The sequence below is a fragment of the Dermacentor albipictus genome, chromosome 1, assembly GCF_038994185.2.
Source record: "Dermacentor albipictus isolate Rhodes 1998 colony chromosome 1, USDA_Dalb.pri_finalv2, whole genome shotgun sequence".
Taxonomy (NCBI): domain Eukaryota; kingdom Metazoa; phylum Arthropoda; class Arachnida; order Ixodida; family Ixodidae; genus Dermacentor; species Dermacentor albipictus.
Genome location: NC_091821.1, coordinates 340,131,140 through 340,147,683, shown reverse-complemented (window position 1 = coordinate 340,147,683; position 16,544 = coordinate 340,131,140). Strand labels below are relative to the sequence as shown.

At 45.7% G+C, this 16,544-nt stretch overlaps 1 protein-coding gene across 2 annotated transcripts in view; it reads right to left on the bottom strand.

The window, feature by feature from the left end:
- The window catches only part of LOC135905088 (neural cell adhesion molecule 1-like), a 288,619-nt gene that overhangs the window by 110,564 nt on the left and 161,511 nt on the right, over window positions 1-16,544 (bottom strand). For both annotated transcript variants that reach the window (XM_065436102.1, XM_065436177.1), the window contains exon 4: window positions 14,957-15,166. In XM_065436102.1, the coding sequence (XP_065292174.1) occupies window positions 14,957-15,166 (210 nt within the window). The remainder of the gene's footprint in view (window positions 1-14,956; window positions 15,167-16,544) is intronic.

Genomic DNA, 16,544 nt, shown 5'->3' with positions numbered 1-16,544 from the left:
CAGGCCTCAGTGTGGCCGCACAGGGTTGAGGTGGGAAGTAGAATTAAGGGGAAGAAATACTATAACTGTCTTTCGAGTCACCGCAAAAGCACTGCGCCAGGTAAGGGGAAGTATGGGACAAGAGTGAAGGCGGGAGAAGGTCAGCCAGGTGCAAGCCCTGCCAGAGGCGACAAATGCCACTGAGGCACGCGCCCTGCGAACGGAGGAGCAAGAGACACGGCTGAGAGCAGTAGAGCCCCGCGACGCGGAGGCGGAGGAGCGGAGAGCCCTGGATCACGCGCGAGGCGGCAAGGAGCGCCCGCCGCTGGCACCACGGCAGTGCCACGACAGCGAGAGAAGGGGTGGCGAGGGCGGAGTGGACGGTAGCGGTGAGAGTCACCGCAACGGCGCTGCGCGAAGGAAGGGGGCGAGAGGATAGGCGAGAACACGTGATCCGGCTCTGACGGACGAGGGGAGAGGAAAGCTCGCGCCGTGCGCGAGAGATGACGCCAGTAGCGCGCGCAGCTAGAGCAATGCGCAGGCCCCGGCTACGGAGCTGGTTACGGCGAGGCACAACGGCGAGGCCGACGGCGACGCGAAGCGCGGTAACGGGCGCCAAAGAGCTGCGCTCTAAAACAAGATGTTACTGCGGTGTTTTTGGGAAGAAAATTGGTAATAATGCGTCTGTGTTTGCCCAAGTTGGTTCGAAAGGCGCTGTTAGAGCCCGATGTACTGAACATCTGTGACAGTTAGGTGGCAGACAATACATTTTAAGCACGTCAGAAGGTATCTAGCCTATACGACGCAGGCCACACGCATTTAATGTAACTTTTTAAAAGTAAACCACCCTTTATTTTATTATTAAATTTTTGTGTAGGAGAGGTTGGCATCATAATTGATTCCGGCTAATGGTCATTTTAACTCAGCCACACGATGCACGCAAAACATGAGCTAACTCAGAAAAAAACATAATAACAACAAAATAATATGTACGTGATCATCGACACGTCCTTCGACGTCGATTGTAGAAAAATGACGGGGGCACACTGTACATCACGACTCATGGAAATGACGCAATACAGTGAACTCTCACTTGAGTGAACTTCAAGAAACCCAATTATATAGTTCACTTAAGTGAAAGCTCACTAAACTGAATATTCACTGGAATATGAAGCAGCGTAGGGTACAGTGGACATCGAGCCAAAGTGTGAAACGGAGTTTATGCAGTTATATACATCAATATATATACGAAGTGCGTAACAGTTACAATGTTGCCTATGTCATTTTTTTTTTAAATTTGTAATTATAATTTGCACTGATGCTTTTAAAGCGCAATAAGCAACAAAGCTGTTCAAACAGTCTTTGTTTTCGTGCAGTTTCTCTGGCACAGTCTCTCGCAACTTTCCAAGGCATTCTGCAGCCTTGGCTAGAGTTACAGTATTTGAATGTCAACATATCCAGCTGGTGACAGTCCTCTGTCCACATCCTGCGATCGATCACCTCATTGCACTGTTCCCCTTGCTCGCTTTCACCTGACAGTGGTCTGGCCGGATATATGCCAGCAGTTTCTAATTGTTGCCGGTGTTACTGTCCACCAGGGGCCTCAAATTCGTTCAACTGAAATACTGGCTACTCAGAAATTCGTTTAACTGAAATATTTTTGCATACTATGCATAAGAAAACCACCGGGGATTTTCTAAAAGTTCGTTATTCTGAAATGTTTGTTAAACCAACGTTCGTACAACTCAGAGTTTACTGTACCTCTTGAAAGTTACTTAAATATAATTTAACGTAGATACATAAATAAATTACAGTAAACGAGTAGTGTACCTTGCCACATATTTTAAAAAATCGGTATATATTGACGACGTTTTATGGACGGACAATAAATACTTTACATTTTGGGGCATAATGACGGAAAGATACGTGGTTGGTTATACTAGGGACGTTATAGTGTAGGGCTTGGATTAATTTAAACCACCAGGAGTTCTTTAACGGTCACCGACATCTAAGTACGCGAGCATTTTCGCATTTAACCTCCGCCTAAATGCGACCGGGAGTCGAACACACAACCTCGCGCTCAGCAGCGGAACCCTAAAGCCGGTCCCTCACAGCGGCGGGTCCCCTTAGTGGTGGCAACGCCTTGGAGAGCACAGTACATCTTGTCAGCTCAAACGAGACAACAATAAAGCGCATGTATTTTTATTTTGTGTCTTTCACAGCTACTCGTTACATGCACGACAGACTAGCGAGGACAATTTCTACATTAACATTTCATAACGACCTCTACCTAGCAGAACAGTAAATATTAATTTAGGCGATAAAAATAGGCGGTAAATAGTGTACAGAGAAACGAAACAGAGAGTACAGTGAGTATCGCTCTTTCAATCGGCAAAGCACTTCTTTTTTTGGAAAGTTAATAATCTTGTTCAATACCTATCGCGCATCTTCTGAGCTGCGAATTCTTTCATTCTTTCTAATGCCTTTCCCGGTTCACGAACTAACGACCTGCAGTAATTTGTGTCAGCGAAGCGGCCGGAGCTGACTAATTATTTAGCAGTATCGGTCATGAACCGTTGTCGCAAGTGGGTAAAGTAAAAACGTAAAAACTCGCATGTGTAGAGAAGCCTCTGTACAGAGAGAAGGACGGGAGCAAGCAAAGCATGGCAAGGTAATGTACTACACTTAATTAGGCATACCTGGCTTCGGTTCTCATTAGACGAGAAGAAAGTATTCCCTATTGTGTAAAAAAGAAAGGGGGAAAAATTATGCAGATCTGCCGCGGACGTGGGAGTCTATACGAAACGAAGCTATATTTTAGTGGCTAATCGAATGTTATAGATCCAAATTCGATGCCTACAGTTGTACTTACTGTCATCCTATACAACGTTTAATCCCATGTCACATTTGTTTACCTACCGAAAGGTCACAATAATATCGCAATTTTATATTTACGCTTCACACCACTCACAAGCTATGAAAAGTGTCTGTCTGTCTGTCTGTCTGTCTGTCTGTCTGTCTGTCTGTCTGTCTGTCTGTCTGTCTGTCTGTCTGTCTGTCTGTCTGTCTGTCTGTCTGTCTGTCTGTCTGTCTGTCTGTCTGTCTGTCTGTCGGTCGGTCGGTCCGTCCGTCCGTCCGTCCGTCCGTCCGTCCGTCCGTGCTTTCCTGGGAACGTTGCTGGTTCCACCAGCGCTTTGTTATTGTCGTGCGTGTGTCTTTCTTCGTCCCTCTTTATTTCGCTGTAGCTAATTCTAAACCTGTACCAACCATCCCAATTTACCGTTCTTCCAAATGCGACGAGGAGTAGCCGCTGCCACTTAAAGGCTGCCTTAATTTCCTTAATTTCGTATCTCTTAGCGAAAAAAACAAAAGCATAACAGCACCCCAACGCCCCTCCCTCCCTTCGCTCCCCCCGGCCTCCCCCAGAAAAATAGAAGAAGGAACAAAAGAAAGAAATTTTCGTTGAGCATGGAGCCAAACGGAAGAGAGGCTGTTTTGCGTACTTACTCTTCCCCACCCACATCTCTCGCTCCCCGTTATCTGCCCCTTTCCGTCGAGCAAGGAAGTATTTGGGAGAACAATGGAAACGCATAAGGAAGAACTCGGACGCCTGGTGGGAGGGGAGTGGTGGAAAGAACGATACGCCATAGCTGTGGCCACAGATGATATGAAGCCGCTCTCTTGGCGCCCGTTCTCCTCGCGCAGACAGCGGCAGCTCGGTTGCTCCTTACGGACTCGAAAAGAGTTCCTGCTATAGCGAGTACGACGCGTGCGCAAGGGAAACGACGCGGATCGCTCGCTGGGTGCTGTTGGCGGGATAATAACGGTTACAATAATGCGAAATGACGCGCCTGCTGCCTCTGACAAACACGAATGGCGACGGCCGGGAGCGTGCGCCAAACAGACACACACTGGAGCGCGCTTTCGAGACGTATAAGTAAAGCTGACATGCAAATAAGGAAAAGAAGGCGTGCATAATGCATAAACTATAATGCGCAAAAAAAGAAGAACAACGAAGTAAATGGAAAGAAGGAAGGATTTCGGGTGGGCCTGCACTGTGGACAAAGAAAAGAACAGAAAGAAAAGAAAACTGTAGACACGCGGGGAAGAAAAGAGAGGAACGGGAATGTAGGAATATGCAAGAACGATGAAAGCTGCAAAAGTGATGGAAGCGGAACGTGGACTGAAGAGTGCGTGCTCCTCGCCTGGCAGTGAGAAGAAGAAAAAGAACACAGTAGAAAAAAAAAGAGCGGCAGAATATTCTTGAGAGAGTGAGGAAGCCAGCTAGAGAAGAATAGTCTGGTTCCGGGAACACGGAGCTTCATGAGAAGATGCAAGCACAAAAAAAAAAGAAGAGGCACGTAAGAATACGCTGAAAGAGACGCTCGAAAGCAAGAACCATAGAGCGCGCAGAGCCGACGGCGCATTTCGTGAATGCGAAACGAGAGAGGTCGACCCCTCCTGACTCGTGCTCTTCACGGCGTCGGTCGGCGGCGTCGCGCTGGCAGTCGAACGAGCCTGGCATCAATCTCAAAGCGTATAATGGGAACACTGACGTGAATACATTCCCTTCTTCTGCTCCCGGTGTCTGCTATTGGCTTAGCCGCAAGACACGCCTGCCTCAGTCGGCGATCCTGCTTGTCTACTCGTCGCGTCCGCACACCGTATTGACTGCCATGACTGCTAGTCATTTTTTCGCTTGTTGATATACATTTGCGGAGTTTTTTTATGTCTTAACTTGCTTTTTTGTCGCCGTGACTGAGACTTGTCGGTTAGAAGCACCCCTGAGCCGTTAACGCAGCTACCAAGTTAGGCCCCGAATGACCTTATTTATTTGAGACTACAGTGCTGGACATAACCTTGCACTGTTCTTGCACGAAGCGCAAGCTTAAACAAGCAAATTCTCCTCGGAAAGATTTCAAGTATTTCGAGTACGTTCATTTTTGATATGATCGTGTCACTTGGTTGTACCTTTCATACCAGTGAGTGAGTGAGTGAGTGAGTGAGTGAGTGAGTGAGTGAGTGAGTGAGTGAGTGAGTGAGTGAGTGAGTGAGTGAGTGAGTGAGTGAGTGAGTGAGTGAGTGAGCGAGCGAGCGAGTGAGTGAGTGAGTGAGTGAGTGAGTGAGTGAGTGAGTGAGTGAGTGAGTGAGTGAGTGAGTGAGTGAGTGAGTGAGTGAGTGAGTGAGTGAGTGAGTGAGTGAAATATTTCTGTAAAAGAAGTTTTCGTTCGTCTGTATGGAACATTATAACACCGACTTGGAAGGTTCTCATGTTCGATCGTTACCTGGGCTGCGAAAGACGCGCTGCTGGGTCTATTTGATTGTTTAATAATTTTTGCCCAGCGTTGCCTGTAGTATAAGCACACTGTCTTCCCTGTTTTGCACTTTTTTCCGTAATAAAGAAAAAAATAAATAGGCGCAGATTTAGGGAACTCGATCATATAAGCAGCCAAGTAAGAGTGTTCTTCCAGTGCTAAAGCTGGACAACAATGCTCGTTTCACAGTGCGCGCTCGGCAAGGTGCACGACTACAATGCATGTTTCTTTTACCTGCCATTATAGTGCACATTTAGTTCCATCATTAAACTCTCCGATCACTGAAGACTCGCTGAGATAGAATACATCAACTGCGGCACGAATACAGTACTTAATACTGTGCTATTCCAACTACTGGAAGGCATGATTCAAAAAGGATTTTTTTACTAGATGAACACATCTCTTTGTTCCCCGCTGCCTGGGCGTTGACATTAATGCTGCTTGGTGGGACCGCTTAGTTCTATTAGACTCACCTGGTATATAGTAACGAGTGGACAAGACAGCCCCGGGCATATCCAATTTTACAGCGCGGGTACCTAGCGCAATAACTAAGTCAAACGTTCAGTGCTCCGAAGGGCCAACGAGACAGAATGCCTGTAAGATCCACTAAACGCAGAAATGTAATTCTTGTCGTAACGAAGCAGAAGAGGTCATCAACTGCAGACCAGGTTCAGACACAAAAGAAATGCAAAGACTAAATATACAAGAATACAGACACAAGGCAAGACAGATGGAGATCAAAAGGAACGTAGATGGTATAGCATGCCACGGCAATTAAACTGTTGCAAGGATGATCGACTACGCAATACTGAACGAGAGCACAGTACGCTATATAAAATGAACAACCCGATAGGTAGCGTTAGAGCTCATTACAGAATTGCGTCATCATGGTTACTTTCGAAGAAACGTTTAAAGATCGATTGTGAGCGACGTCGCAAGCGCTCCATCTTGCTAACAGGTACCATGTCTTCTTCTCCCCCCCACCTCCCCCCAACCCCGTCTGCTTCCAAATAAGGATAGCAAGCAAGCCGGCATTTGCACCCGTTATGACATGTTGAAAGAAATGGAGGCAACCACACTGCGTCAGTGTGCCTCATATTTCTTTTGACGTTTCTACCGCCTCTATCAACACGTCGAATAAGTCAGCACTGACGAAAACACGCGCTTGCAACATTCGTATCTAGTGCAGGCTCAGACCCGGGCTAAGGGTCATCTCGCAAGCCGGGTCTCACTGGTCTTACGACGTTGGCCGCTTGGCGTCGTGCCAGTTGGCAAAGTATACTGCACCATTAAGAGCTCGCTAAAGCATGGACCCACTCGCGTCTGAGGGGATGGCAGAGCGACCCCACAGATCGCGTCCGCGTCGATGGTTTCCCCGTCTTGCGCGTTATCAGTAGTAAAATGTGCCCAGCAGACCAGGACGTTGGGAAATCGATCGACAAGAGAACTCGCCACCAGTGGGACAGGTGAAAATGTTATAAAAGAAACGAGCGAAGTTTTGCTCGGCGAAGCGAGGCCCCTGCAAGTAGATATAGTCTATCAGGCGGCAGCAATGGTAATGTTCTCCTGTAATGATGCGCATGCTACGTTCCATGATAACAAGATAGCCACTATTTGCTAACCACAAACAGTGGGCCTTCATCCTACCAGACCGCCGCGCACTACGATTCTCGGCTCCATGGACCCTACATATTTATATTGCCAAATTCGACCTAAATTTGTACATTTATTCGTTTATGTCATTGAGCAAACTTTCTAAATACAAAAGAAATAAAGATGTGAGAAACTAAGGAACGTGATAAGGACTCCAGAGAAAGAAAGACCGATGTGTGAATTAAGGACTGAATGGAGGCAGCTTATATTCTGATGTAGACAGAGAAGAAAAAAAAACTGTAGTTGGGAACTTCATGTAAAAAGTTATGAAGCACGTGATGCTATATATTAGGTTACCAGAATATGCGCCTCAGGGAAAAGTAGATGCAACTGACGGGCCACTGAGTTGTGAAGATGAGATTAAGAAATTGGCAGTTATATTTTGTAGTCCGCAGACGCATCACAGGGATAACTTGAGTCAGATGAAGAATAGGGGAAGCCAGGGAGGTTAGTCAATGTATAGAAGGATTGGCTACCCTGGGGATAAGTAGGAAATTTGTTTCAGATTCACCCGTGACGATGATACCGTGTGACTTGCGCACAGGTGGCATTGCTGGAGAAATGTGGCGCGACGTTCTGCTTACGCCGAAACAAACAAGCTTATAAGCCACTCCGCCGTAAGTGATGCGTTTCTGCGATTTCGCCGAGGCAACGGAAGTTTGCGGGGGTTCGTCTCCGTTGTTTAAAGTGCGACACGACTAAAGTCCTTCCTTCAGAGAGGCAGTCTTTTTCTGACAGGAAGTTCGCAACGTTTAGCCATTAAGCTCTCGAACCACGAAAAGTTGACGCAACAACATCGAGTGAAGTGGAATTTCCGTATTGCTTCCTTGTTTTACTTTTATGAGCATTTTGCCCGTTGGCAGCGGACAGAGAAAGGGAGAGAAAGCGAGGTATAGGAAACGCGATGTCTGTTGCTATTGGGGATAGTCTATTGTGGAAGCTATAGCGGTGTCTGTGGCCAGTCGCAGGCCTTTTCGACCCAACCTTCAGGTGACACACAGACGCACACTTTATGAAGAAATCGCAGATGGAAGTTTAAAAGCGCGCCCGCACGATTTTCAACACAGTAGTAATGTGCAGTAGGGTTAAATTAAGTTGTAAGGTTATTGTAAGGTTATATCTTTTCGTAACGTTTCTCTTGTCACGACCACATATGGAAGTTAAACACGGAGAAACTTCCCGGCTAGCTTTACAGAGGACGTCATTGTTTCTTAACAGCCTTTATAGTTTTAGTCGTGTCTGTGTGGTTTCGTAATGGTGTGTGTTTGCACGTGCGTATAATCTAACCATGTCGCCAACGATGTCGGGCAAGATTAAGCAAAATTAATCACACTGGAGAAACAGGTCATTGGCCCATGTCCCAAGAAACAGTGTAACCATTCGGGATCCACGGACGCAATTTGTGCTCGTTTTTGAGACTATGGTCAGCGGCCATGTTTAGAGTGTTTACACGGCGTAAAGTACTCATAGACATAATAAGCATAATTTCCGAGAATAACAATGACCATTAAATACTATGTGCAGAGAAGACAGCTTGAAATCAAAATGCCTTCGGGGGCTTAATGCTGAAGTAAGCAACAGTCTGGAATACCCAAGTAGCTCCTCAGCACGAATATATTAATAACGGTCAGACTCGGTAGTAACAAGATGCAACTGCATCGACGTAAATTGCTTACAAGTTGCACTCTTCGTCTTATACACTCTAATAGATTACATTTCTTTCTCACTTTATATGTCCCTTGTTTGTCATTTAGAGAGAGAGAGAGAGGGGAAAGGGGAAAGGCATGGAGGTTAACCAGAGAAAAAGATCCGGTTGGCTACCCTACGCTGGGGAGAGAGGGGAGGGGGAGGTAAGGTGGTAACAAATTAGAGATAAGGATGACGCAACAACGTCATCTAAGATTGTATTTTTCTTATAGGATGCGTACGTCAGTCTTCTTAGAGGGCTGATATCAAAGGTCTTGCACAATTTGCCCTTTAATGAACTTAGGAATCTGAGTTGTATCGACTCGACTAATACGTAACGTCAAAAATACTGTGATGCTCCTGAGAACTGAAAATAAGGTGCTGCCTGCTGTATGGACATAAATGGAGGACCAAGAACCACTTGTGTTGAGTCTGTCCTTAAGCTTCCTATTAATTCTTAGCTAAGTTACGTGATTTGGTTTCAACTTTTCCTTCGTCCCACTGTAACCCTAAGTTAAAGTAGTTCTGTTGAGAAACTTTTACAGCGAAGCCCTTAGTGTAGCTAGAAGCACTGGAAAACGTTATATGCGCGTTTTCCCGGTGTTCAGGGAGAACCAAGTCATTCACCGAGTTCATGTCTGAAAAAAGAAAGAAAACAAAAGAAAGAAAGGGGGGGGGGGGGACATGGTAGAGGTTATGTGCGTGCCACCATTGAAATGTGGGGTTTTGTTGGATTATTTAGTGGCGAAATAAAAATTGCTCAATTTTTTTTTTGTCGTCGTCGTCGTCGTTTTTTTTGTTGTTGTTGTTTTTGGTGGCAGCGGTGCGGTTGTATCACACCTAATGAACGCCTAGCAGGACATTGTTATCAGACAGATTGAAGTTTGAAGTTTGAAGTTTATTTCCTTTCTTCATTACAGAAAGAGGAAACAGGAGCTAAAGGCCATTCGGCCTGACAGGGGCTCTTGCTCCTAAGTGCGTTCGGCTTACATGATGATCCGATGTACAAACAAAAAAGCAAATATAACAGGAAAACAAGCAACAGATAACAGACAGTTTCAGTGCTGCGCTATGACGATACGTACGCAGCACACAAGTGCTTTGCGGAACGCAGGAGCGCGTGTCGCGTTGGGGCTTTTAGTACTGCGAAATGCCTACGTACTACGTAAGCGGGCGAGCGTTAGACGCCGGGTGCGTCGTAGCGCATTGGCCGCGTCCGCCAGTACGTCGAATCGTCGCTTCGTTCGACGGTTCGACGTCCTGATGTACGAACGTACGACGTACGACGTACGAACTAGACGCTGTTGATCCTGCTAACGTGATGTAACGTGTGGACGTGTTCCCGCTTCGTCGAACTATATTTAGGCCTTTAAGAGACTCTAGTTTTAATAACGATGAAATACACGAATCATACCGAGAAAAATAAAAACCGAGTATTTGCTTTCTGAGGCTGGCACGGTCGTGGCACGAACTGCGACAAAAGCAGGTCGATCCTTTCGCGCAAACAGCACACACTGAACACTTTCTTAAAAACAAAGTTGCTATTTTTGCTCTTTTTGCTATGCATTCTCACCGTGGAGAATCCGGGAATGGCTTCTGCGCGTTCACTTCACGCAGCAAAGCCAAATCGTAGGCCATTGAAAAGTACAGCCTTGCGCAGGTCGCGTTTGGCGCTGCCATTTTAGGAAACTCTTTTGTCTCGCGCTCTCCCGAACAAACGAGAACCACGAGAGCAGCACGCAAGGCTACCCTACGTACGCACGCAAGAATCAGATGCGTGCGTACGCAGCGGCCGCGTACGCATCACGTACCGTTCGTGTTGCGTTCTGCACATGCGCACTTTGCAAAACGTATCGATCTTACGTACGCGACGCCGTTGCGTACGCTACGTACGGAGTACTAAAATTGTCTAATAATAAGCAATAGATTATGCAATCTCGGGCAGAAAGAATGAAAATGTAGACTCATATTTGCGAGCACACTCAGCAGAATATAAGCCCACAAACCGATTTGTCACCCTGTTTTTGTTTTTTTTTCTTTAAGTGTAGAAAAATGAGATGGTAGTGCTCTCAATGGCCAGCTATCCCAAAATCCCAAGTACGCTATCCAGACAAGAATAAGGATGGGAAAGAACGCAAGCAAGAATAAAGTTTTAATGTGCACGAGATACACGAACATAAATCGCAAGCACACCAATAGCTGCGCTATGCCGGTACCACCACCAAAAGCATGGTCCACAACTCGAGACAATCATCCATCACGACGGAGGCGGTGGAGTCGGCACATGACTTTTTTTATTATATACGGTATGTCCACACTTGTGCATAAATGAGACCGCAGGATGAACAACACGTTCGCGACTTGAAGACATTGAAAAAAAAAAGAACAATGTAGAACAGACAGATCCAGGTATTATCACTTAACTATGTGTTCGTTTCAAATAGCTTTTTATTTTTTTAAAAGAAAGAAAGATATAAGAACTAGTCTTTAAGCAATCATCCGCCTCGACAACATTCCAGATTCCGTGACGCTAAGCGATCGGAAGTGATCTTCTGGAACGTCCTTCTTTATCCTTTTTCCCCGTGTTACGTAAGGCAAACCAAGCAATGTACGGCGAAACGTTGTGAAAGAAAAAAATAAATAAATAAATAAATAAATAAATAAAGAACGAAAGAAAGAAAGAAAAAAGGAAAAGAAGAAAGAAAGAAAGAAAGAAAGAAAGAAAGAAAGAAAGAAAGAAAGAAAGAAAGAAAGAAAGAAAGAAAGAAAGAAAGAAAGAAAGAAAGAAAGAAAGAAAGAAAGAAAGAAAGATGCGGTAACAACCATCTTCCACGCCTTCTCTCCCTTACTTGCACGAAAGCATCGCTTACCGGTGAAACCGTAATTGGGCGAGTCACGCGAAACATCCATACCCACTGTAGTCTTCCGTCTTGGATTCCCGTGTGCCCTCCTCTTTCCAGGAGGCTAACTCGGAAAAACAGAGGTTACGATTAAGGATTTCTTGAACGTTTCGCAGTATTTCTCATCCTTTTTTGTAAATTTCTAAATGTATGTGCAATTATTTTATCGCTGTGAGCTTTTTACTTGTTTCCTTTTTTTTTTGTCGGTCTCAAATTCAGTATATTGTGCCATTGCTTCAGGAAGAAGCTCATGTTAAAATTAGCAACCAAATCGTTACAAGGCCTACTGAGGCATTAGCCGTCCCACCGCATTTGTTGCAGGTCCGAGAAACCGACGCGGAAGCTCATTCAGCAAACAAGAGAATAATGGCACGAATGTGAATATCGTGCCGGCGGGAAACGCGGGCCTCTGTAGCAAGTAAATAGGAGACGTCCCGTAATGAAACAGATTGCTTCTTCTCTACGTTAGCATACTCCTATTCTACCGTTCAACTGGTATCCAGCGAAAGTTTTCGAGGGAACGAAGTTATCGTATCGGCTTACACGGGCCTCGTGGCTGGGGACCAGAACGGCACGAGATCTCGGAAGGTCATTATCGAGCGCCTGTAATGCCATTGAAAGCGGTTCGTTGCAGAATGCGTCAAAATTCTACAAATTTTTTTTTATTTCTAGAAAACGAAGCTGGTCTGCTTTCGAACTTGGCACGCAAGACCGCAGCGCCGGTATACATAGTATGCACGTGACGTCACATCCGCTGCTGTCGTCTGCTTTCGCTACCTTCCGCCATCTTGGGGAACCTTATCCACAGGCGCGCGCATAGGCCTACAGGTTCCCCAACATGGCGCCGCCGTAAGACGGAAGTCGCGGGGCGGGGTATCCTTGAATGACGTACGTGCATACTACGCATACGTCAGCATGACGCCAATCACTGAGGTACACAGCAAGATGGAGGCGTTATTATTATTATTATTATTATTATTATTATTATTATTATTATTATTATTATTATTATTATTATTATTATTACATTCTTCTTGAGTGACGTTTTCTTTGCTCACCCTCCCATGGTTTCGAGTGGCCGCTGTCTACTGCTGAGTCGGTCCGGGTGCGGATGTATTTGCCGGGCCACGCCTTTCCCACGTCATACGTACGAAGGTTATATTGTGCTCCGAATGTAAATACTAGCAAAGAAGCTTATGTAACGCCCGTAGGCTGAGCGAAAAAGTAGTACTAGTCAGCGAAGCGCTGGTTAGCACAAATAAAAGAATCAAATTTGGGGTTAGCGTTCACATTTCGGCATTGCTTGCGAGCAGTGTACTACGATTGTGGTAGATCAACCTTAACACTGCATTAGGTTGCACGTTGCATAGGATGACACACGATTGTACGCATCGCCGTTAGTTGTATAAGATTTATTGCAGAACTAAAGCTTCGCTTGACATAACCTCCAATATGTGCGTTCTATCTGTTTTTTATAATCCAGAGGTGTAATTTCTCGATCCCGTTCATGTTTGTAGTTTTCTTCAATGTCCCTTTAAGGATCCTCATAGTCGCATATTTTACGATGCAAACGTTTCTTTGCAAACAAATTCAGGCTCAGAATGCAGTACCGGTTTAAGCGATTAGAATCGACTGCCTGGTCTAACTTTCATTGCATTCTTTGCGCGATTAGCTGTTCTCGAGAGACGGTATTTCAACGCTAGAGCACGTTAAATAAATTGGCGATTCACTCTCCAACCCGGTTATGGCGTGGGTCGGCTCCAATTAATCACTTTGCCTAGACAGGCACTGCAGGCTATAGCCGCTGGCGTTGAATTTTATCGCCGCGAACCACAGCACCCTGGATTAGCAGACGGAATCACTAGTCTGGTCAGTCATTTTGATGGGAGTTTACATGCGCAGATCGTTCATTTCTAGAATCTCATTACTTATGAACCTGCAGAAGACCAGGGTCCAAATACACAACACTTGTCGCGTAAGAAGGTTTGATATTACCACGTTCGGGCACCTGGCAATCATGACAAATATCGACGTCATGGCGAAACAACCACGGTGGCGATGGCAAATAGCCGACGGAACTTACGAAAGAAAAGTGTCATGAATTCAAGCCCCGCAGCCTTGCAATAGTGCGAACACGGATGTACGAAGCCATCGATTACTAGGGGAACCAAGTTCAATCGGACTCACGCTCTCCTAAAAGGTCAAATTCGTGATGAATGTATACAGAGGAATCCCTCGTAAACATAAAGGGGTCGTATTCACACACACAAAAAAAGTCTTAAGCTAGCATTGCTTGCCAGAGAAAATTTCTGCCAAACCCGATATAATAACGAAGGTGGCAGTACAATGGCAAAGCATACTTACGAACGAAAAGCATTGTGAATTCGTCCCCAGCTGTTTAAACATCACACGGGCCGCATATTTTATGCAATAAATTCGCAGGAACGTTTGAGGCAAATCGTATACAATACTTACGTGGCATCGCCCCTGCGAGTGGTCAATCTCCATATTTCGCCGTACACATTGAAATTTATATTTAGAATTTAGTTTCTAGCGCCACTGATCTTTTCTTGACCCTCTTGAACTAGGTTACAGCATTTGAGCGCTCCATCGATCCAGCGGCAGAGGGATGCCGCTATAAGGCCTGCTGAATGCTAACGCCACACTTTTCTTGCGGAAGCATACATCGAAAGAGCTCCGTGTTATGCGATTGGAAAGGCATTCTTTCGGAAGGGGGTAAGCCAGACCCTTACCATTTCTTCATTGCACTGAAGTAAGTTATCGCAATAGCAAATAGAAACAAGGTTTGACAGGGCTCCGTAATTCAATCTTTCGCAATTTATGCACCTCCTTCACCCCTCCCCGCGAGCGACTCCCTCTTGAGTGGCAGGAACCTGCACTGAGTCAGGACGGTCGACAATGGCTTTACGTCCTGCACGCTTTTCCGCCACAAAGAGCCTCGTCTGCCTCCTTTAGCTATAACGCAACTGTCTGCATGCTCACTCTTCTTCAGCTTCAACGCAGCGTACTTCATCTTCTTCCTTGTTGAGTACAAAATATGGGAAGTTTGGCCACGCAAAGGACCAGCTATGCGAAAATGATGCTCAGAAAACGAGAAAAAAAAGTAATAATATTGCAAAACAAGGCCGAAACACAACTGTCGCGAAATAACAAAACACTAATGAAAGAAGTCCGCTGATCACGAAGAAAATGGCTTTAGGAGAGCAAGAAATATACGGGAGTGAACAGGTTGTAGGAACCTAAAAACAAAAATTTTAAATCCGCACAAAGTACTGTGTGTCGTTGTGCGCATTGTGCGACACAGTTGCGCAAGTTATGCGCGCAGACGGACGGACGAAGGAGGAGGACACTCCCTTTCCCATTTGGTAGACAGCTTTACCGTGCAACGAAAGAGATACCCACGCGTCAGGTCGACGAGCACGGACGCCTCGAAGGGTCCGCCAATGATGTTGCTGGTCTCGCAGCTCAGCTCCATGAGTAGGTCATCGCGCGTCAAGGTGTCGATGACGATGGAGCTGCGTACCACGCCGTCGAGGTCACGTGAGCCGGGGTCCGTCTCACGCATCAGCTCGGCACCGTCGCGACGCCACGTCACCGTGGGCACCGGCACGCCTGCACAGGAGACAACACCGTTTTTTTTTCTTGTTTTCACACAATAGCAGTATAGGTTTACTACAGCAACGTTTGAGGAATCACCGCCTGGCCTAAATAGTTGGGCCCGTCCCGAAGGCCGTGCACTTTAACACGGCGTCTCGGAGCACTAGCTATCGTGAAGGAATCAATGCGAGACACTCGAACTTGATGCAGGCGCCAGAGGTTTCAAGAACTTTTGGCACGAGAGAAACATGCGTGCGAGCGTAGCCTTATATGTGAGAGCATTGGGCTGCTGCGCAGGAAGACAGAGGTTCGGTCCCACACACAGTCACGTATTTATTTATAGCGTTATAGACGGACTTCACCAAATGTGAAAATATCTAGCAAAAAAAAAACTCGAGGTGCTGTTTGTGTGGGCGTTCAGCGTACGCAAGCGCGTAACGAAATCGCAAGTTCATCTGCTGCACTGGCTCAGTGACTGTGGCGTTATGGCGCTGAGCACGAGGTCTTGAGTTCGATTCCTTGTCGCGCTATGGGATAGATCAGATTATAGGACTGAATGTTGGCTAGTTGGTTTTGCGTTCTGGCTTTAGTAACATACTTACCATTGTTAGAATGCTAGACCAACTGCCCCAACAGCCAGCCATTCTGAAGTTGTCTGTGTTGGTTTGTGTTTCTCTCACTCTCTCTTTTCTTCCACCCCCCGTCCCCATCTCCTCGTGTAGGTAGGGTACCAAACTGGACGAGGTCTCGTTAACAATCCTCACTTTTCCTCCTCTCTTCTCTCGGTCTCTCTCTTTATAGCGCTAATTTACCATAGTTAGGTTTAGATGCGCTTTAAAGACGTCCGCGTGGTCAATAAATTTACATCTTTCATGACCAATTGACTCCATCATGGCGTTATACTCCTCGAGTCAATCATTTTCGCGCAACACCGAAATGAACAATGATGTAGGAATATTCTTAAACAAAGTTCAAGAAAGCCAGCTGTGCACAACATATACCACAGCATTTAGAAAATATTTTAGTCAATTTTTGAAGAGAGAGCAGAGAAAAACAGAGCTTCCCGGCTTTTTAATTAAGATCATCCGTAGAAAACAGAGCATTGGGTGAAAGGTGGTTGTGTGTTCACTGATACATCATCTGCGCTATAGAGAGAAAGAGAGAGAGAGAGGAAAGGGGAAAAGCAGGGAGGTTGACCAGAGAAAAAAAATCCGGTTGGCTACCCTACGCTGGGCTATAAAACATCAATATGATAACATATTACAAAACAACCTGATGACATATACCTATTTACTTTACAAGAGAATGAGTTATTTTATTATTATATGATGTTTAGAAGATGTTCGCGCCTTTAATTGGGATCGACTATGCCTATTCACATATTTACGCACAA